Source organism: Nymphalis io, chromosome 19 (assembly GCF_905147045.1).
Source record: "Nymphalis io chromosome 19, ilAglIoxx1.1, whole genome shotgun sequence".
NCBI lineage: Eukaryota > Metazoa > Arthropoda > Insecta > Lepidoptera > Nymphalidae > Nymphalis > Nymphalis io.
The window spans coordinates 2,122,484-2,147,232 of record NC_065906.1 but is presented as its reverse complement, the minus strand read 5'-3'; the positions used below and the strand labels follow the sequence as shown (position 1 = coordinate 2,147,232).

General features: G+C 31.4%; 2 protein-coding genes across 2 annotated transcripts; both read right to left on the bottom strand.

Annotated features, from left to right (window-relative positions):
- Window positions 1-1,043: 1,043 nt before the first annotated feature.
- LOC126776151 (zinc carboxypeptidase-like) lies at window positions 1,044-6,110 on the bottom strand. Its single transcript, XM_050498452.1, has 6 exons — window positions 6,022-6,110; window positions 4,617-5,028; window positions 4,200-4,311; window positions 3,595-3,815; window positions 1,855-1,939; window positions 1,044-1,309 (listed from the first exon to the last, which is right to left on the bottom strand). Exons 1-6 carry the CDS (start codon window positions 6,108-6,110, stop codon window positions 1,044-1,046), a joined length of 1,185 nt encoding a protein of 394 aa, XP_050354409.1.
- Window positions 6,111-7,195: 1,085 nt separating this feature from the next.
- Window positions 7,196-17,396, bottom strand: LOC126776150 (uncharacterized). The gene is made up of 13 exons (XM_050498451.1): window positions 17,113-17,396; window positions 15,822-16,233; window positions 15,175-15,295; window positions 13,538-13,758; window positions 12,776-12,860; window positions 11,346-11,541; window positions 11,013-11,028; window positions 9,778-9,992; window positions 9,313-9,706; window positions 8,927-9,047; window positions 8,061-8,281; window positions 7,599-7,683; window positions 7,196-7,389 (listed from the first exon to the last, which is right to left on the bottom strand). The coding sequence occupies exons 1-13, from the start codon at window positions 17,394-17,396 to the stop codon at window positions 7,196-7,198; spliced, it is 2,565 nt and encodes an 854-aa protein (XP_050354408.1).
- Between the last annotated feature and the right edge of the window lie 7,353 nt (window positions 17,397-24,749).

Here is a 24,749-nt window from a genome sequence, read left to right as displayed (position 1 = left end):
AATTTTCAAAATTTATTAGTAAATCTAATCTTTCTCATAAATCTGACTGTTAATTAAACAAAACAGAATTACATACAGACAGACACAGTGTGTGACTTATAATAAGTATTGATAATGTATTTATTTTCATAATATATTATCTTTAACATTATTATTAACGATCAAACCATCTTTGGTTAAGGTCGCTAAAAATACTCGGATTTTGGAATTCTCCAACAAATTTCAAATTCCCGTGAGTGCTGTTAGATGGTTTTTAGTTCTAAATCACTTTCGTTAATTACAAAAACATCCTTTTCTCGGAAATACTTGCTGTCGTCTCTTGATTTATTATTTCTAGGTTCGGTGATGTATTTAAATGTAAGGAAACGAAAATGGTATTTAACTCTCATTAAGAATTGAATTAATATTATCCTGGATTATCGTTATATCACATGTTTAATTGCTGTACCCACCACCCACTAGACTAGACTATAGAGGCCTAGCCTAGTGGCTTGATATAAAGATACAGAAGTTATTGGATCTAATACTGTGTGGATCCAGAAAAAAATCTGTCAAGTAAAAATTATCGGTAGAACTCCGGGGTTTCCATTCTTGCACTTAATCTTTCGTACGTCTTTTTGGATTGCCGTGCTTACGGCACGGTGAGAGCATCGTGAATGCACCTATCTGTCTATACGAATAACGTTTAGGTACTTAATTCAATTAATATGTTGGCATTACCTTCATAGGATGATATTTCGTACTTTCACTAATGTATTTTTATGTTATAATTTGAAAATCTTTTTTCTCGACATTTGTAAAGGAAAAATAACAACCAGTTAATGTTTCAGAGCAGGGCTAAGGCTTTCTCTCATTTTCTCTAAGGAAAAGGTTGGGAGTTTCCTTACCACGCTAATGCTCTTAATATGCGTAATATTAATAATTAATGATTTTTATGTATCTCCAAGTACAAGGAAAAAGCTCTGCCCAACGGCTTGACTATACTGGATTTGAATTATATAAAAGTATATGACTGAAAACAAAATTGAGTGGATTCACACAATTTATTTAACAATGATTAAAAATGCTGCACTTATTATGATTGAAATCAATGAAGCATAGAGTGAAGGACTGCCAGAATAATATTTCAGTTCTCTAGTAGTTCTGTCCATCTCGATAAGGCACGCCATGATCTCCTCATTGTTTGGTATGATTTGTTCTGGTGGCAATAAAAATCCATACTCGCCAACATCTCGAAGTTCAAATAGATATACGATTGGAATGTCACCAACTCCCTTCACCCAGTCAAAGCTGGACCCTGATACTGAATCTGAAATATATGTATTAGTTTTTCGATAATGATTATTTGGAGTTTTCCTATAAAAAAAATCGAGTTTAATTACAAGGTAAGAAAAACGTTGGTACCGCTTGCTATATAATAATAATAATCCTAGGTTGGAAATCATATCAATAAATAAATAATATATGTAATGAAAATACAGTACAATTTTTTAGCACTATATATAATATTCTCAAGCATTTTTGAAATTGTCCTTTTTTTTTACTTTCCATGAACGAAGCCAAGCCACCTAGTAAATGTCCAACTGCTGCGCAAAGGCCTCCTTTTATCTTGAGGAGAAAGTTCGAATATTGCTCCACATCGAATTGGTGAACAAAAAACAACACAAATGAACGTATCTTCGCGATGTTTTCATTCACAGCCGAGAACAAGATTAATCATTAAAACAAATTAATATTCAAGTGCTCTAGACACAACTAGACATTTCGTGCTGTTTGATTATAAGACCTTAATTAAGAATACTACTATAACCTAAAATTTATATAGAAAATAAATGATCAAACAAAATGGCTTACATAAAATATCAGCTGATGTTCCAACTTGGTAGTCAGTCCCGTGTTTCTGAGTTAGTTTCTCCGCTCCACGAATCGCTATCTCGTACTGTTAACAGGGAAAAAATTTATTAGTCGTTTCAAGTCAATTCTACTCGAACTGTGGTAAATAAGGTCGACTGTACAGAATTGTGATTATCTTAACGGTAAATCTCAACAATGGTGCGCGGTTACTTTGATATCCTTGCAAGTATTTCTCTTTGAGCTTCGAATCAAAGTCAGAATTTTTTATATCTCTTTAATTATTTTGTTTTAACAAACTTGAATTGTTGAAAGATTTATTTTAAAAGCATTGAATTATTGTTAAGAATTATATTAATGTTATGAACGTTTATTATTTTAGTAAAGGTTTACGGGTCGCCCCACGATGATAAAGTCGCAGGTTCGATCCTGAACACTTGGGCAGTTGTCCCCAGTCCTAACATAAGATTTAAACTTAATTGGAGGGTTATAAATAAAAATATTAGTAATTTCCTTAAAACTGATATTGCTAATATACTTTAAAAACATAAATTAAGATTAGAAACATGTCATTATTTGTTTTTTTTTTATAGAATACATTACTTACTAACATACTTTACTAACGCATACTGTTAAGTGTGACTTAAACAATTATATAACCATTGCGATTATTTCTAGATTTAAATAAAGCTATTTATGTTTTTTTTATTACATTATAAATATTATTTATTAAGTTCGTACTTTTACTAATAACCTAAATTATTTGGACTACGATTTAGGCTTGTTTAATCAATTGAAAAATAAAAAATTTAAACGAAATTACACTATCCACACCAATGATTGAGTCAAAAGTATGAACATATCATCATTATTCTGATTTACTTTTTGTTAATAATTTAGACTATGATATATTATGATCTGACTCGTCAAAGTTTTTATATGAAGTTCTAAAATAAAAAAAATAAAAACAAATATATCCACTGTATAATTGATTGGGAAAAATAATTAAAAATTCTATCAATTATATAATAACCAAAATGGTTGACTAGTAACTAATTAGCTGATGCGTTATTGGACAAGTGTTTGATTCCAGCTCATCACAAACATTTTACCCTATCGTATTATTACGTATCGCTATTAATTTCCTATTCCAGACCAACGTGTACACTTCTTATATATTCATATTGACTTTTAAGAATGTTAGTCTATTAAATGTACGAGAATGGCGCACGCCATTAAGCTTAAGAAAAACTTAAAATTGACACCTCTTCATCGGCGTTCGCTGTCAACGCATACAATTTTTTACAATTTTATTACTCCATATTTATTTTCTATATTGCTCGTTATTCACAATTCAAATGTAATATTATTTAAATACATATAAGTTTGTTACGTCAAAAGAGTTTTACTTCTATGTACAAATTCACGCAATCATCATCAAGATACATCAAGCCATATGTATTGAACATTGACGCTATTGTCAACACCGAGACTTATAAACTAGTGAGACAAATCGTTTCTTCTTTATACCGGTTACACAAAAATCTAATTAGATGACAATTCACATAATTTTATTGTAAAATCTGTTTTTTAAATAAATTAATGTGTTCTTGTTTTATGTAATTACGTATTAGCAATTATAATATCTCTAAGCAGTCAAGGAGATTAACTATAAAGTAAATATGGCATTATTTAAAAATGTAATAGATTTTAGAAATATATAATTTTATATTGAAATCTTACCAAATCCCCATAGTTTGAGACTTGAAGAACGTCGATACCAGACAAGTGGCTATACGGGATGAGAGTCATCTGAGAATATGAGTGGAAAGCGAAGTAATACAAAACATTTCCAGTGCTTTTCAAACTTAAAAGGTAGCGCGATATGGCCTGGGTTTCAGGCTCAGATGCGGGATATGGACCAGCGAAGGTCTGTGTGCATGGGTCCGAAGATGCACCAATGGCTGTAGAAAAATATAAGTAACTTAGATTGATAAAATAAAAACTCGATGGATTTTGTATGTTATTAAGTAGTAATGTTGTGTTTTATACTTAATAAAAAGAGTAAAACACATAAACTTGTAGTTTAAGTAAATGGAAATGAAGATAAAACTGACGTTTTACAGAGTAATAAATGATATCGAAAATTCTTGCGATAAAAATAATGTAATGGTCTCTGCGATTTGAGTGTGTTACTTTATTATATAAAAATGATTATGTATTTTTATTATGTATCTACTGTGGTTACTATTATACCAAATTCATGTTGTTAAGGTTTTGGCTAGTGTTTTATAATCGGCCACCTGCCTGACGCCTTGGGAATGATTAATATTAATATAATAACTTACTCATCCACAAATAGTCGAAGTTTCTGTTGAGATCTATGCCATTACTTAGATCGTCGCCCGCGGTACAATTTGTTCCATATAAAAGGTTGCGATTTTTTCTCCACATACGATCCTGAAAATTATTGATATATTTATGAAAAATTATTACATATATACTAAGAGGAACATTGACCTTCTGTCTGCTTATAATAAGTGAATGACAGCTTGTAAATTTTCCCAATTTAGTTCCCAAGGTTAGTGGCGCATTGGTGATGTAAGCAATGGTTAACATTTCTTACAATGCCAATGTCTATGGGCGTTGGTGACCACTTACCATCAGGTATATGCTCGTCCGCCTTCTTATTCTATAAAAAAAATGGTATTCCGGCTCTAACACGGATTGTTGCTATTATTTACTTATAATAAAACTGAACTTACATTTAAAAATGAATACACGTAGCCATCAGGATTAATAACAGGAAAGATGTGCCATACAAAAGCTTCCGCCATAAATCTGGTATCAGGATCATTGCTGGTCAGAAATTCTTTTATAATCCAAGTGACAGTTGCTGGTGCGATCCATTCTCTAGAGTGAATGCCACCTTCAATCATTCCTGTTAAAGGATTAGTCCCTCTGTTTCCAGATTTGAAGTCAATAATCACGCCCTTAATTTCACGTCCTTCATTAGATCTTCCAATTGATACTGTTTTTACAATATTTGGATACATTGTTTGTAATTCATCAAGCCAAGCATGTATTCTATCCAAATTATGGTATTCATTCCAATTAAAAGAACCGAGACTGCTGCTTCGATCTGTTTTAGCAGACTTCATTTGAGCTCGAATTAATCTAGAAAAAAAATTGAAATTCCTCTTATCATCTTTCACTCTTACTAATTATTACCATAGAAATATACTCAAGAAAAATAAAACCTCGAAAAGAATTCTTTCAATAAGTTCTAGTACAAAATGGAAGTTATGTTTCTTATATGACAATAAATTAATGTTCATACATGAAATATTAATTGAAACAAAATAAATAATTTGGTCACCTTAAGGACAAAAAATAACTTAAATATTATAAAAGCACACGAAAATTATTTTTCTAGTCTTAAAACGTTTTACCTGAATATAGATTTGAATATAGAATTTTATTATTGCTTTTCTTACATTCATTGGAAATAAGCTTAAAAGACTCCCATCACATCTTTAAATTTAAATCTTCTGCGGTATAGAAATTAGACCGGATATTTGCGACATATTGGTATTCCGGGTAACAATTACCTATTCCTTTATAATTTCAAAGAAACGATTGCGAGTAAGTAAAATTAATATTTTTGTCCAAGAAAATATTACGACTACCGTCCAATTTATTAGATTTCTGATAACTGCGTTTATTGACTATATTTACAATAGGTAAAATTTTGTAGCGATGTAAGGAATGGTTTATATTCTTACATTGCCGATGTCTTTTGGCGGTGGTGACTATTTACCATCAGATGGTCGATTTTGCCCATCCCCTACCAATTTTTTATAATAACAGATATATAGGCAACTTAATTACAACAACACAATGAGTTACAGTTCCATAAACCAGATATTTATGTAAGATAATTTGTTTTTATAAAAAGTTACTGTTCATACTCTTATTGTACAGATATCATATATTTTCTATTTTTGGCTTCATGAAATTAAAGATCATGATTGCCAACGTTGGTTTGTAATGAATAATTTAAAAAAAACTATGCTAAATAGTAATTTTTAATTTTGTTTATTATGAACCATATTCATATAACATTTGTAAGATTAATTCATTATCTTATATTATATTGAAGTGACTTACTCTTGCACATTTGGTATCTTAACAACAGGATCCATTCCAACACTTTTGGTGTATTTAACAAATTGATCATCTTTACTTGGTGATACCATTATTCTTACATCTTTGTTAATGGTAATGACATCGGTCCATAAATCGTGTTCTTCTTTACCTAAATCGTTTAAAATTTGTACTTGTTCTTCTGTTGTCGGCACGATTTTATATACTTTATAGTTCTCATAACTTTTATAAGCTTCACTAATTGTAACTGTTAATAGTGCATATATAAATATTTTTAAACTAAAAATTTGCATTTTGATCTTTAAATTTAAAACTTTATTAAGTATACTTTAACGTCCATTTAAATCAAATTATGAAATGAAAAGATCTATCGATTAGTGTGTAATCGAAATGGTACTAAATGGAGCGATTACTGATTTATCTAAATTGCACCATAAAAGCGTTAAATTTTTTTTTTTTTGATAAGGCACACTTAGTTTAATAATAATTGTAGTCAAATATTCTCATGGAGATTGCTATATACTGTACTTAGAAAAAAACATTATACTTCTACTATAATATACAAAATAATATTATTATCATAAAGTTGGCCTATTGTATTCACTTCGCTACGATTGTCTATAATTAATCCGATTGATTGGATTTTTTTTTGTGAACAAGTTGTTTTAGGGTGATTATGGATTACGTTTAATTATTTATCACCAAACGCTTTCATAAAAATCCATTTAACCAAAACAGAATCGCAAGAAAGCTTAACACTGTTTTAAATATCTTTGAGCATGTAACTAACAACTATTTATGACATCGAAACCTTTTAGTATTAAACTATTACAAATCTATATTTATTTAATAAACTTAAATAGTAGCCAGAGCTTTGAATTGCGACAACAGAAAATTTCTCCTATATAGTAATCATATTTTAAATTTATCGATTTTTGTATATTTGTCTTTTCTAATATATTTGGAATTATCTTATCAACCCTATATATATTGTATTATTGCAATATATCTTTTATAGAAACAGACAATAAACATACAAATACATTTAAAAGGTATTTGTAAAAAGAACACAAGTATTTTGATACAATTTTATTTATAATTTTGCAATTTTATTATCTCACATCGTAAATAAAACAACATCGTCCAATAAAATTGTTCCTAGAACATAACTAATTCTCTAATAGTACCCTATTTGTCTAGTCACTCTGTCCATTTCAACTAACGCGTCCATTATTTCTTCATTATTTGGAATAATCTGTTCTGGCGGCAAAAGAAAACCATATTCTCCTAAATCACGTAATTCAAAAAGAAATACTATAGGCACTTTGGCAGCTCCTTTAACCCAATCAAAACTGGAACCAGCAACTTCATCTAAAATTAAATAAGATTCTTAGTGTAAGAAGAATATATTATAAATAAGCCCAATACTATTGTTTTAAATTTTCTTCATTGTATAAAATACATTTTGGAAGAAAACGTGAATTAATTGAATAAAATTCTGATTCTGGATTAGGGCAGCATCCCATAGCATATAAGTTTACGGATTATTTAAATATAAAATATCTTCAACATTAGCTTACATAAAATGTCCGCCGATGTTCCAACTCTGTATATCGTGTTGTATCTTTCTTTCAGTTTCTCTTCGCCTTTGACCGCTATTTCAAACTAAAAAATAAATTTTAATTAAATGCAAGCCGACGGAGCCTAGTCATCAAGGCTACGGGGTTCTTATTCTATTAGTTAATGTTTATAATTAAACGCCTGCACAGCGGTGAAGTCTAACATCGTAAAGACCTGTAAATGATGAAATGAGCTTTTCCTTGAGAAGATAGGATTTCTTTGGCCAACAGTGTGACATTTTTAGGCTGTTACTTTTTTACTTTATTATAATATCATGGTAGATTTAAATAAAATAACTGACTACTTAGCAATTGCTTGAAAATATTCGAACAGTTTCGATCCTCAAAGACAATGTTATTATCCTGATAATTGTAATTGAAAAATAAAATATATCTTAACGATTATAAAAAAGGTAATCTTACCAAATCACCATAATTTGGAGCTTCCAAGACATCAGCTCCCTTAACATGGCTGTATGGAATTAAAATCATCTGGGAATACGAGTGAAATCCCATATAATAGACAAGGTTGCCTTGCCGTTGTAAGCCTAAGATGTAATTAGCAATAGCTATGGATTCCGGTTCAGAAAAAGCAACTGGCCCGGCGAAGTTTTGAGTGCATGGGTTCTGGGATGCTCCAGTCACTAAAACGTGATATCTCTTGTTACTATATTGGAATTAAACATATTATGAATAATCATTCATCTTTTTAAATGATCATTTTATAATTTTAAAGAATTTGTAAGTTATTTGTGACATTATTGCTAGAAAGATTTAGGTTGAAAAGTTCATCACTAGTGAATTTTTTTATTCAATCGTCACAAACAAGTATTTAAAAAAAATTTAAACACAGCACGACATATAATTAATTGTTAGGGTTAGAATTAAAATTGAGTTTGTTTATTTACTTATATATACAAAAATAGATACACAATATACATACTCGTAGGTATAAAACGTTATCTATGCAGAATTTAACAATTATCACATAGATAATAAATTGATTAAATTATCATTTATATAGGGCATAAAAATTGAGCTCTTGATAAAGTGATAGTATCGGCACTCATACAGTACTTATAAACATTTTTTTATCCAGATAATTACTAGTTACTACCAGTTTTTTCAAATCATTATAAAATTGGTAAAACAATCATTATTTACCGTAGAATTATTTAAACTATATGATATTTCTAAGAGTCGGATAATCATAATTAAAAACAGATAAGTGAGTGAATGATTATTTTGAGGAGAATCAATTAATTATAATTTAATAAAAAACATCATACTCATCCATAAGTAGCCAAAATTTCTGTTCAAATCAACACCATTGCTCATGTCGTCATCAAGATTCCATTGAGCACAGGACGTGAAATTTGCGGTGTTTCGATTCTTTCTCCACATTCGATTCTACAAATAATATCGTGTAATTTATATAATATGTATTTCTAGTAATATAGTATATAAACTAGTATTATAAAAAATATTGTCTATATTATAATCCGTTTTGAGTAATATAAAAAAAATATATATGTATATTGTACTTTGAAAATGCATGTTGTGGACGTCTTGAAGAGTCGCGCACTTTATGTTAAGTCTGAATGTGTTTTTATTATTACATGTGTAAGTGAAGTGACTTCTGATAGTCCGTAATGAATAAATAAATAAAACTTACGTCAGTAAAACTATATTTATATCCATCAGGGTTGGTTATAGGGATGATATGCCAAACGACATTTTCTGCGAGTTCCCTAACTTTTCTGTCTTTGCTATTTAAGAATTCGTTTATAATCCATGTTAATGTTACTGGAGATATCCATTCTCTAGCATGCAGACCTCCTTCGAAGAAACCTATAACTGGTTTTGGTTTCTTCTTAAAATCAATTTTGACACCCTTAATTACTCTTCCCTCCACGCTTCTCCCTATATCTATTATTGTTACAACGTCAGGATGTTTTTCGGCGATTTTGTGTAACCAGTCGTAAATTTCCTCTAATGTTTGGTAGTAATCCCAATTATATTCTTGCGATCTTCGCCCTAATGGTCTTTTCAACTGTGCATTTATGAGACTACAAAAATAATAGTTTAATTATAAATATTACTTTAAGATTTAATATTAAAATTTTGTAATTTTACTAACCTTTGAACATTCTGAATTATTAATTTTGCATTGATACCAACACTATCTGCGTACATCTTGAAATCATTTTCTTCTTCTGGTTTAACCATAATTCTCACATCACTTCCAACTTTGATCATATCGCTCCAGAACAAATATTTGTTTTCGTGGTGTAGCTTTTTTATAATGTCGACATCTTCTTCTGTTTTTGGAATTAACTTAAATACTTTGTAATCCTTGTAACTAATATATTTTGCATTCACATGTACGGCTACTATTAAAGTTACTAATAATTTTATTTTAGCATTCATTTTTTAAATCACAGTAATATTCACTGACGATATATTTCATTCATTTGTAGTAAAATAATTAAATGATAATAATAGTTATCAATTTTTTTTCGACGCTCCTAATTAATATGATAAAATACTTTAACTGTTAAGACTGCTTTATCATTTTAATATATCTACAATATTAACGCGATGTAATCCATTTCATAACATGACCTTGAATTGACATTTTAAATTAGAAGGATCATTGCAGCTGTATTGTTTTGTACGTGGGATGAGAACTAAATAATTAAGCTAAAGTAACTTGTGAGTCTAGAAAATAACGTCAAGCCATAATCAACACAATTGACATACACTAGCACGGCTAAGAGAATACGGCAGTGATAGCACCTACCCAATTAAAACGAGAAGGTTTCATAGCTGCACCCTCACGGAATTCATTACATTCATTCATTCATTCTATTTCACATTTTGTTATTTAACTTCAAAGAATAATTTGTAGTTGAAAGTTGCTTATAATTATTAGCAAGGCATTGTTACTGAGTAATTACCGAGTTAGTTAAATCCGAATACAAAACATTGAATTTTTATATACATATTTTCACTTATAATTCATCTCAGCATCGATGAAGATAAATGATTATAAAACGTGCATGCAGTAAAAGAAATTTTAATATATACCTACCAAACTACTGTAGACGAACGTGATAGAATAAGCTCCTTAACAGACGATTGGGTCTTTATTCAACGTGAGAAATATATATGTATGGGCTATACTTATCCCAACCAATACTAATATTCTTATTATACTTTTCCGTTGAAATTGTAATTCAATAAGTTTCAGTCGATACATTTGGACCGAAAATATTTCTAAGTCATTTTGGATACCGCACAGGTGATGGGAGGGTTGGTTTTTTATCGCCCAAACAATATGGATTGCTTTTAATTACGGATACAGATTTGTACAGTTATTTTTTTCACACTCCTAAATTTATATAATGCAATACAATAACAATACAATACTTATATATCTATATACAAAAAATATAATGAAAGAGAAATAATGAAATAAAAGTATAGCATAAAATTATATTTTACTTTATTAAAAGTATTGACATACGTACTTAGCCATTGAAACACAGTTGTTAGAAAGAGAAAGATATATTTTTCTAAAAACATACATGAAAATTGAAGTCTCTTAGTATCATTATTTAAGACTGTGTATAGTGCACTTAATAAATAATAGCTACTAATAGTCCAATCAAAATAATACTAAGCGAACAAATTATGGGTTGTGACCCCGAATAATATCCCAATTCTCTAGTTGTCTTGTCCATTTCAAGTAATGCATCCATAATTTCTAAATTGTTTGGCATAATCTGTTCAGCGGGTAACAGAAAGCCATACTCCCCTAAGTCTCTCAGTTCGATTAGATAAGATACTGGGACGCCCGCTGCGTATTTCGCCCAGTCAAAGGTAGTACCGCTCATAGGATCTGAAAAGAATTTATCTTACTATATCTTTATTCAAGTGACTTTGAGAAAGATTCAACGACTTTAGGCAAAAGATTGCATTCAGGAATAAGCGTATTAGCTTGATAATTTGAAATTTTATACTAAGAACTTGATATGATTTTTTTTAATAATATTGGTAGGCGATTCAGCAGATGTGGTATTTTTTAGACATTGGCCTTGTAAGAAATATTAAGCATCGCCTACATCGCCAATGCGCCAGCAACCTTGGGAACTTAGATATTATGTCCCTTGTGCCTGTAATTATACTATCTCACTCACCCTTCAAACCAGAACACAACAAAACCAAGTAGTGTTGTTTTGGTAGAATATCTGATGAGTGGGTAAGACCTACGCAGACAAATCGCTACCAACATGTACTTGATAAGATACATCAAAGGTTTCGGAGGCTTTTAGCCATTACATTTTAACCACAATGACATATCTGAATGTCTTGTGCAGATGCCGTTTAAATAGTATGGGGCGCAAGATGGACGTCTACATAAGTTCACTTGTATTCCTTCAAGAACACAGCGTGATGGGATGGTAATCCGATAGTGGACGAGAAGCTTTACGTGCCTTCGAAGACACGCCAATATATTATCACTCGCAATTTCATAGCTCCAGGCTGTTGACAATTTCTTGGCAGCAAAGCCCAATAGTTTAATGGCCCGATCTGTGATTTAAGCTTGACTCGGGATTTGCAGCTTTATAAGATAGAGAATTAAGACTAAAAGACGAACAAATCCCTACCACTACCAACGATGCTCGTAGAATAATTAAATTGTTCAAAACATATTAATATGACAAAATGAGAATTTTATTTTATATTTAGATACTATTGATATAGTTATTTTAAAATTGTACTCAGCGATTTCAGTGATTGAAGTTTGTACATTCTTTTTTTATTTTACTTTGTCAGTTTTTAGTCTTAGTAGAAATATTTATATCCTTTCAACTGAATAAACAGACCAATTGATCAAGAATTATTAAAATCACTCTTATAGTTCCCGAGCTTAGGACGTAACCATTTAACAAACAATTAACTACCCTTGTTATATAGCCTAGCCTTCTAATATAAATATCAGTTTGTTTCGTTAACTTATACCTAGGTTACAATATATGCAGTATAGATATCCCCTCTTAAGCTAGGAGCAAAGGAATCTCAATATTCTCTCAATAAGGGTAATTAATATCATTGTGTGAATTAAAACTTACAAAGAATATCAGATGCTACTCCAACTCTGTATCTTGTACCATATCTTCTTCCAAGTTTCGCAGCGCCTCTTGCAGCTATTTCAAACTAAAATTGAAAGATATTTTTTAGAAATTGATACTTAGAAAATCTTGCGGTATGTACTTAAATATCTTGCGGTATGTACTTGATAAAGTTAGGAGTTAAACGATAAACAACAGTAACGCTAATAATATAATTGAGTAGTTGACACGGTTCAAAAGCGAAATACATTATTTAATTATTGCTAAATCGAGAAAAAATATCTGTTAACCAAAATATTTATGAAGCACGTATCTGTACTATTATTATATTTTAGTACTGTGGTTTATTAGTTTTACCTGGTGGTAGGACTTTGTGCAGGCCCTTCTGGTAGGTATCACTCACTCATGAGATATTCAAGGGTGAGTGAACCAATGCAACTGCACAAGGGACAAGTGCACAAAGTGCAAAAGGGACATAACATCTCAGTTCCCATGGTTGGTGGCGCATTGGCGAAGTAAAGAATAGTTATTATTTCTTACCTTGCCAATGTTAATTTGTCTATGGGCGGTGGTGACCACTTACCATCAGGTGGCCCATTAGCTCGTCCACCTATTTATCACATAAAAAGTGAATGCGTACTATATTTTATAACTAAACAAAATTTCACTACATTTTCCATAAATGAAATATAATAAATCATAACTTAGGGTAAGAATGAATTATAAAAAAAAACTAAAATCGAAGTTAAAATATTAACAAACCATATCGGCATAATTATCTGCCAACAGAACATCGTTCCCATTGACATCGCTATACGGGATGCATATGAGTTGAGTGTAGGAATGGAAGTCTATGAAATAGATGAAACGCCCTTGGCTATTCACTCGCAGGATATATTCTGATATAGCTCTTGATTCCGGCTCAGAAGCCGGGCTGGGTCCGGCGAAGGTATTAGTGCATGGATTATCTGAAGTACCAATTGCTAAAACAAACAATCACTGATGTTAAAATTGCTATAAGTATACTTTAAGATGTAATCTTAAAAATAAGATTTCCATTGAACAAATCTAATTAAAATAATATGGCTGTATTTTTTATTATACACTCATCTTTTTTTGACGTTTATAACGCTTTTTAACGACTGTTCAGATAAACACTGATTTCGCTCTTGCTGTCCTTATTGATTTGACATTCGAAAGCAAGAGAAAAGAAAAATTCTACTAACTAATTGTCATTTTATCGTAATCGAATCGAAGTGTGATCTTTGCCGTTTATCCGTTTTCCTATTCTTTAATTTAATTATCGACTATAATGTAAAAAAAAATTCAAATAACGATATATGTTAACATCTTATCGGTTCGGTTCCGATTCGAATAAATATAGAATTATAGTCAAAGTTGGATCGGAATTGAATCGGGAACGTATCGTAATCGTTGTAGATTAGTAGAATTCGGCCCTTGAACTGTTTAAAAATTATCCGAGGTTTATAAGTAAGGTCATCGGTATCGCTTACATCGCTAATGCGCCACCAACCTTGCGAACTAAGATGCTATGTCCCTTGTGCCTGTAATTACAGTGGCTCACTCACCCTTCAAACCGGAACACAACAATACCAAGTACTGCTGTTTTGTGGTAGAATATTTAATAAGTGGGTGGTACCTACACAGACGAACTTGCACAAAGCCCTACCACACCAGTAAGTGAGTTTTTTTTAGTATGAGACAAAAAAATAAATAAGCTGTTAGTAAAAATTTCTGACTATATGAAAAATAATAATGGTTTAGCTTTTTTTGCTTCACTGTTTATTTAAATTCATTATAATTGTATACTCTTAATACTGCGCTTAGAATGACTCATCGATAAACTCGCGCAAATTGTAGATAACACTATTTTTATCCGTTTCGCACTTAGCAAATAATGCGCTGGAGCACTCGCAATCGGTTTTTATCTGAGTACCTAGAGTAGTGCCAGGTATTTGAAACATGCGTTTTTATTCGAAATGACTTGTTTCTGTTGGCCCATTTGACCGACAGCGTCACCGGGCGGGTGGCATGACATAACATACGTATAACCGTATATATTAACGATATTTTACGCATAAAAAGGTACAAATACATGGATTTTCATTCATTACAACTTTTTACAAACAACATATTTTTTGTTGCGGTTATAATGACACTATTCAGTACACTATTTTATGACTGATCACGTTAGTGGTGAATATTTGGACCAAGCTCCATAAATTTTTGGTCCTTTATGAGTAAAGTCTTATATTATTAATTTTATTAGCGGTTGGTACACGGCAAGGGCTGAGACTTCGAGTCTCAGACGAGTAAGTATAAGATTTCTAGCGTCAGATGACGTTAGTAGTTTAGCAGTAATTTTTAAAATTACTTACTATTCCAAGAGTAGTCGAAATTTCTGTTCAAATCAACACCATTGCTCATATCATCTGCCACACCTGTTTCGACACAAGATGTAAAATTTCGAGTGCTTCGGTTCTTTCTCCACATTCTGTTCTATGAAAAAAACAATAAAACAAAAACAACTTTACCATAATATATAACCACAGATATTCACGACGAAAAGACATGAAACATTTTTATTACAATACATTTTCAATTGTCATATTCTTTATATTAAACTAATAAGCGACCCGCTCTGTCTTCGTCCGGATGGAGCAATTATTTATCTGAGTAGATATTTTAAAGGAGAATTGTTGATACCTTGGGATACATTATTGCAATATTCGTAGGGATCTCGAATTAAAAAAAATCTATGTTACTCGGTGATCACGAAGCTTTCTGTAGGTGAGTTTTAAATGGATTTATTAGTTGTTGAGTTTATCCATTACAAACAAACATACAAAAAAACAAATCTAATTTCCTTATAATATTAGTGTAGATGTCATGCGCGACTAAACGTAAAACACCTTGACATGAGCACATATGTTTATATTATACATACGAAAAATTCTGCTAAAATCATAACATTTCGTTTAGCTTCGCCGTGTCGAGAAATAGCTGGTTTGTGTATCATAATTACCGTTGTAAAAGTATATACATATCCATCAGGATTGACCACTGGGAATAAATGCCATTCTAGGTTTTCCGCCAACGCTCTAACATCACTATTAGTGCTTGTAAGGAACTCCTTAATTATCCAAGTTATTGTTGCAGTTGTTATCCATTCTCTGGCGTGAAGCGTACCTTGTAGCATCCCAATCAATGTGTTATTCCTGTTCTGTTTATAATTGATAACGATTCCTCTTATTGGTCTATTTTCGAATGAAGCGCCCATAGTAACTGAAGTGACAATACCAGGGTAGTTTTTTTGAACTTCATCGAGCCAATCATAAATTTCTCCAAGACTGTAATATTGGTTCCAGTTCATTGAAAGAAATGAATGACTTTCCTGCGCGCTCCGCTGTACCGGCTTTAATTGATCGTCGATTGCTCTAAAATATAAAAAAGTTATCAGAAAATTTTTTTCCACTTTCAAAATAATTATTTAAATACGTTTCTCAAATATAATTCGATCTAAGAACATTTTTAGATAATATTATATATCACACACATTAATTGGATGGGTTATAATCAATCATGACGAAATTAAAACTTTATAATTTGAATCTCAAGCTCATTGCTTCTATTATTAATTTTATCTGTCATGATCTCATATGTTAGATATTTAGTCGTAAAAGATTTTCTTGGGCTTATATACAACTTGTGTTCGCTCGGCTTTATACTCATGTTAGATAAGAGGAGATGATGGTGTTAAGGGGTTTCCATAAAAAAGTAGCCTATGTTCTTCCTCGGGATTCAACCTTGCTTCATACCAAATTTATTGGAATCGGTTCAGTTTTCTTAACGTGAAAGCGTAACAGACAGACAGTTACTTTCGCATTTATAATATTAGTATAGATAAGCCAACTTTAGTTGGATTGCTTAAGAGTAAGCCCTATATGAATGAGAATTTATACCTTTACCAAGTTCTTAAGACGATATAATATGATATATGTATTATATAATTATTTTTACTAACGTTCGTGGGCCAATTTCGATCAAAATCCTTTATTATATTTTTAACTCTTTATTATACACCATATAGTTTAAAAATATGTGCAGCGATATACATTCTTATGAATTGCATATTTCGAATATTCTTTTTTCTATTTATATTTTCAAATCAATAGCTGCCAAAATAAAATAAGTCGGTTCACAAACAGAACCGAAAGAGGTACTAAACTGTTTCACTTGTCTATTTATATATAGACTTTATTTAAATTTGATTTGTGTTCATTAAAAGTTTTACATGAAAACAAATTAAGACATACCTCTGCAAATCCTTAATCACCTCTTCAGCAACCATATCAGATTTTTCAAGTATAGAATTAAATAAAATTTTATTTTCTCTCGGCACCATAATTCGCATTTCATAGTTTTTATAAAACTGATCTTCCCAAAACTCGCCTACTCCCTTTTTTTGCAGATCTTTCAAAAGTATCAGATCATTTTCTGTTTTAGGAGTTAATTTGAATAGACTATAACCATCATAGCTTATGCTTTCAGCGGCAATAGCTGTTATAAATAATGCAGAAACAATTATTTTCAGCTTCATTTTTCAGGATGTTCAGTAAAACTTTTCATTTGTTTCACACGCGATTGTTATTATTACAATGTCAACGATTTTTCAAATTAATGATCATTAACTAATCTTATCTAAATTATCAGAAAATATTTTAACGCGTTAATCTTTGTAAGATAAAGATAAACTACGGGGTTTTATTCAAAAGGGAATATTATATATAGAATTATAGAATAGGCAGGCGGACGAGCATATGGGCCACCTGATGGTAAGTTGTCACCAACACCTATAGACATTGGCAATTGTAAGAAATCTTAACCATCGCTTACAGAAGAAATCTTAACCTTGGGATCTAATAAATTATGTCCCTTGTGCCTATAATTATACTGGCTCACTCAACCTTCAAACCGGAACACAACAATAACAAGTACTGCTGTTTTGCGGTAGAATATCTGATGAGTGGGTGATACCTACCAAGACGAGCTTGCACAAAGCCCTACCACCAATATAGTAACTTATAGTAAATCATTCTCCTTTTTGAGGTGAAGGTTTGTGGTTTACACCATCTCCTTCAATATGCGTTTGTTTGTTTAAAGCCTGCGCATAATTGTTTATTTTTTTTTTTAAATACCATATAATTAATCGATGATAATTATTTATCATTACTTTATTTGATAAGTTATGTGTTTTAAAAATGGTAACTTAAATATATAATATTATCGTCCTTAAAAATGGCATTGACTTATGTTTAACTAGCGTCAAAATTAATAAAGTTTTTTTTAACGATTTTGATTCATTAGGAAAGCCTGCATGTCTGATGGCAAAGCGTTTAAGCTTCTAGATAGGCAACGTAAGAAGTAAATACGAAATTTTTAGGACATCTTAGTAAATAACAAGATCTAGGATACTTTTGTCTATTCTCTGTAATTAAATGTGTCTAGATAATTGCTCTGTGTTAAGTGTATTTGAAATTCGAATAGTTTTTGTATAACTAAACGTAATAACAGTACGTAATAAAATAGTTTGTATAACGTAACGTTGCAATAACGTAATTAAATTAATGAAAAATCTAATTAATCAAAGCCATTAAAAATCCAATACTTCCCTCATGATTATTATAAATTAATCAATTACCTTTATGGTCTAATTTTTTATTAAATTATCCTATTTATGGTAATTTTATTACTTTTCGCTCAAATTACTTCATTTTATTTCGGCTTTATTACAGACTTCATTACAGGTCTATCAGTAGCGAATCATTTGCTCGAAATATTTCATAGAATAAAAAAAAGCACGGAAACGATTTTTGCCATGTAAAGTTAAAGGGTTTAAAAATAGTAATAAATAATCATAATCAGAGTATTACACATAGAACGTGGAACATGTTTAGTTAGTACATAAAGACAATTATGTAATATTACAATAAGTGAAACTAGGTAGAACTCTTCGAAAACCAGTATTCTAGGCGACAGCATGTTGAAACATATACCTGAAATATTGAAAATAAATTTAATTTTAAAATTAGGATAAATACAACCCATGTACGTATATAATAATAATTATATAGATTATACGTAAGTACCTATACTAACAAAATGCTACTTCCAACATCCTTCTTGTTCTGTAACGTATTTTACAATCGCTTGACTACGGACATTATCGTTAAATGTAATTGCATTTTAAGCTCTATATACTTATAATAAGAGCTTCGAATTAATTAATAATATGCATGCATGATATGCCCCTAATTAACTGGGTCAATGAAATGTTATAATGTACATTATTCCTAACAATTTCATACTCAAATGGTCGAGTGGAATAAGGTTACATAATAATGGTAATTATTATTATCGAATGTCAATGGCTCGTTGTCGAATTACGCCATTTTATACGCACGGGAGATATATGTGCATTCTGTCTTCATGCGTTGCGGCAGTGAAACGCAAATGTTAAATGTTTCCGCAACTTCACCGGTGTCGGTTTTTTTTTGTACCGTCAAAAACTTTTTGATTTCGAATCGAATTACAAATCTATAGAACGACACCGTAAACGATGTGAGCTAAGAGGGCCATATTTTTCGCGCAGACTTGCCATGGGCGAGTGTAGAATTGGCACAGGACATCATCCAGTTTCTGAAACTTATTAGATAACGGCTGATGACGTAATAATCGACCAGAGTGTTAGATAGTCAGATTTTTAAATTTGTGTATTTTTTCTTTTTACAAAATGACTGTTATTAAAAATAAACGTTAATTTTCGATATTGACATATTAAATTCAAGGAAAATAATATATTCAAGAGCAATAACAGGTTTTGCACACTAAATGTGCTTCAAGAATAATAAACAGCAATCCATCATTAAAATCAAAATTAACAATATAGAGATACATTACATTTTCACAAGTTATTTTCAATCATAATTGAATGATGAATATATTTATTGGTCCGGTTTGAACTTAGCATTTCAAGCTCAATGGTTTGATGAGGTGGACTACGCTCTAAAACTATCCCGACATCATTAATTAAAAGCAAAATGTAGTATTAACAAAAATAATACCGTAACCGTAACAGCCTGTGAATGTCCCACTGCTGGGCTAAAGGCCTCCTCTCCTCTTTTTGAGGAGAAGGTTTGGAGCTTATTCCACCACGCTGCTCCAATGCGGGTTGGTGGAATACACATGTGGCAGAATTTCAGTGAAATTAGACACATGCAGGTTTCCTCACGATGTTTTCCTTCACCGTAAAGCACGAGATGAATTATAATCACAAATTAAGCACATGAAAATTCAGTGGTGCTTGCCTGGGTTTGAACCCACGATCATCGGTTAAGATTCACATGTTCTTACCACTGGGCCATCTCGGCTCTAACAAAAATTTTAAATGATATAAATATAAAATTTAAAATAAATCTAAGATACTTAAAAAACAGCGCTGTTATGCAGATAACTATAAAAACAAATCGTCTGTTTATAATCAGAATTTTAACAGTTAAAACGTATTTAATACAGAAACTGCAAATAGAATAGCAACAAAAATGTTTTTATGAAATGGCTAAAAACCTAGCTAAAAATTTTCATACTCTTAAACCACACTAATTTCGTACATAAATGTTTATAGCTCATAAAACGCTGATCCTTAAGACTTTTCAGTTATATTCATGAAACTGGTTGAATGTGTTCTTTATAATTAAAATGTCTGTTTATTTACCCTTACTATACGTTTTTTAAAATAAAATAACAATATTTTTCGTATAAAGTAAAGCTACGTGTACATCTTAAGCCGATCGAGGAACATATGAATATATATATTGAAAACTCCAAGAAGAATATAGAAATCAATATGTTGCAACATATCAAATTTAACGAATGAAGTTGCGCTCACGCCGGCTTGCTACCACGATTCTGCTACCTTCACACGATTGGACGTTATAAGGAGCGATGGGACGACGAGTGCCGCATTGAATTAACATATGATCTGCACCATACTAGTGTTATTTATAATTTTAGCTTACTTTTGTGTTTAATAGAAAAGTTATAATAATTTAAATCAATTAATTTGTAGCAGTACCTTATTAATCCAGGGTCAAGGGGGTGGAAAAATATTACATGTACGTTGAGGTGGGTCGCGATTCTCCAGCAATAAAAAAGCGGTCTCACAGACCTACGGTAGCATGCGCAAGCGATCCCGTGGCGCTCCGCGTGAAGACGGAAAGGGTACCGCTGGTTTTTTAGTGGGCGTTCTGATGTTCGAGTCGGACTCGGCGCCTTGGACACCGGTGAGTCCCACATACCTCCCCACTGTTCCCGTGGGGGAAACACGTAACCCGTTTTTCCAGCTTTAAAATAAGGGTCTCACAGACCTGTTCGTAAGATATCAAAATTATTCCAATACTTTAGAAATAATAAAGCTTATATTTATTCGTGTTTTGTTTTTTAAGTATTTATGTATATAAATGAAACACAAACATCATATTATATTATGTTTTAATCATATTTATTCTAGTATTAAAAAATAACGACAAATATCATCAAAATCTTTCTCTTCTACTTATATGTAATTCTATGATAATATTAATTAACAATCAGTCTTACTGTTTTAATTGCTCTTTTTTGTCGGAAACTAAATTATCCTTAGAAGAAAAAAACAATTAATTACTTCGAATCATTATCTTTGGTACAGTCAGCACAGAAAGGTACAATATGTTCTAAACAAATATGTTTGTTGCAACTCTCGCAGGTGTGATTTGTTTTACGGTCTTTCTTGGCTGGATACACTTGGCACCTTTTGCGGACATTAGCCTTTTTTTGCCGGAGGTTCCCTTGAAGATTCACTAACAAATTTTTAAATTTTTTTTTGCAAATTGCAATTTATACTAGTGCATTAGTAAGATTTGCAGCGTATCCTCAGTGATGAAAAGATTCCTGCATTCCACTTAGCCGACAGACATAGCCGATTTTGCTTCTAGTACTACACCTGGAAATTGATGGATTTTGTTTTCGGCTGTGGTTCTGACATTTTTTCGAAAAGGCTTCTTATACCACATTGAACCATCTTTGTCACTATAAAAACCGAAGAACGCGTAGACAGTGGAATTTCATCATCATCAGACTTTGAGATATCTTGCTCTGTGTCACTAGGATTACTACGTTCACTCAAGTGATCTTTATCATCATACATCTCCTGGTCTAACAACGCAGAATCAGAGTCAGAATCTTGTCATTCTGCCTTTTCTCGATCCATTTTTTACTAAGCACCTACAACAACACAAATAAAATACATTGAACTATATATCAGCAACTTTAATTGTAAACAACAACAAAAAAATAATATAAAAGGATAAATACACGGATAATAATAAAAATAATATATAAACAAAATGGCGTGAAATTGTTACACTAATTGCGGGGGTGGGTCTCACATACCTTATTCAATTTTGTGCACGTGAAACTCCCAATGCGGCTGCCGCACGACTAAGGTGTTACCTGTGACGCATAAAACGACACAACAGCTCCAGCTATTGAGAAGAACGGCAACGTCGTATACATAGTAACCGAACTAGAAACGAAATAAAACGTGACGGGTCTCACAGACCCAACTCCCATGACCCCAGGTTAAAATAGCATTTTTAGTTTGAATGTTGGCAGAACTGGCTTTACTTGCCCGTTGAATCTCTTTTCCAATTATCTGAGTAAAGAATCAAGCAACCCGGTCACCAAAGGAAACAAAAAGGGGTGCTATAATATGTTTTATTTTATTACACTATTACTTTGACGTCTTATAACGTGGATCGGTGGCACGAATCCTAGCAGCATTTTGTATTCATAATCTTCAATTTATATCAAAGAAAACAATAAGAATCGCCATTAAGTGCTACAATCTGTTTTTTTGTTGCTAGATTCACAATTTCAATAAAATTAAAATAGAGTTTATCTTAGAGTGCAAATTTATAACACCGTATATTATCAATTATTTAATAATTATAGAATTATTAAATATGTCCATTATGATAATTAAATCAAAATGAGTTTACGTCAACATATTTATTTGTTACTAAATTATGGTGTAAAATTTGTATATTAATTTACATGCCAGCTCATTAATTTTATCGTTAACCACTCGACGGTTTTAGTATTAAATAAATCAAATATTTTAATAATAAAGGATTTATAGACTTTATCGTCACTGGATTCATTGAATATCTAAATTGTTGTGTAATTTAATTAAATTGTGTATTTAGTATTTTTTTTTAATGTATAGGGCTGATAAAAATACGAGGATGGCTTAATTAATGGTTGTTAAGCAGGAAATTTGTTAAGCAATGTTGTGTCTTCTTCTTTCGAATGGAAAAACAATAATGAAAGAAAGAGAGAAATCACTGTTTAACTAAACCCCTAAACAAAGTTTATAATTAAGGCCATAAGTTAGACATAATCCGTATATTTAAGCTGTTGAGATTATTCTCTGTTCTGCTTGATTAACTTCTAAATCTTAACGTTTTATTAGTCTTAGAAAATAACGAGTCAAATGAGAGTCTACTTAAATAGTAAGTAAAGTAAGTATTTTATAATAAGTAAATTCAACTTCGAGAAACGATAGTAAGCTCTCAGGTGTGATAAAGCCTATAAGAAGAACCGCGGGTAGATTTTATGACATCATTGTACGTCATTCACGTACGTCTTCAGCTAAGATGGCGGAAAATTCAGAGAAGAAAAAACGAATCATTTATATAATAAATAGGCTTAAAGATTTGAATTAAGGATGGTGTTTTGTAAAAATATCCAGTTAGCGAAATGATGATTGCCTTACGTCTACACCGCCTACTGTATCTGTTATACCGTAATCCTTGTAAATAAGGGTGGTAATGAAATATTGTTGTTATTTGTGATATTAATGTACTTTTTTTACTGATTGTGTATTAGGAAGGCAAACGAGCAAACTGGATACCGGCTTAAAGTTATAAACATTATGTTGACATTTTCACTGTAATAAACAGCTCAGTGCTTATATCACGTGGATCTTTACCAAGGATTACGGTTTTAAACCCGGGTCAGCATAACTTATACATGCGCTTCCTACACCTGTCTTCTTTCTATGCACCTGTGGTTGCGCTCATATATTTTTTTTTCTAAAATAGGAAGGCGGACGGGCAGATGGGCAATGGTAAATAGTCACCATCGCCCATAGACTTCTCACATTTTCAATTCTCTGTTAAGAGTGGCCGCCGAGCCCTACATCGGTCTGGCGGACATCTTCATTACTCTCTATGTTCCTGATCGAGATATAACTATTGTTTTAAATAAAATGTGAAAAGTTTGACGTTTTCCAAGCAAGGAACTTTAAATAATTATAATGTCTGTGAGCACATATTTGTGTATAAATAATTTGAACATACACTTTTTATCCACCTACTTACATTAGAAGATACAAAATGACATTCGGGCGGCGAATTACGATAAAATATAACAGTATTATATTTTATTAATCTAAATAATTGCTTTGTAAAAATGGGCTATAAAATATGGCTGTATAAAATCCGACATTAATAGCCTATTACCCGTGTAAGTACACTTTGTATCCCTTTTATACGGAACCTCCCAGATTAAAAAGAGATTATTGAGCTAAAACTAATAAATATACCTTTACGACATTGTAGAATGCGTTTAATATCGCCTTTTCACAATACCACGAATATGGCCATTTTGATTTTCGCTTAGTGGTGTACATGTAGCATTGGAATATATTTGATATATCGGTATGAATTTAACTTTGCATGATATTTTTAAGCCGAGATGACCCAGTGATAAGAACGCGTGAATCTTAACCCATGATCGTGGATTCAAACCCGGGCAAGCACCGCTGAATTTTCATGTGCTTAATTTGTTATTA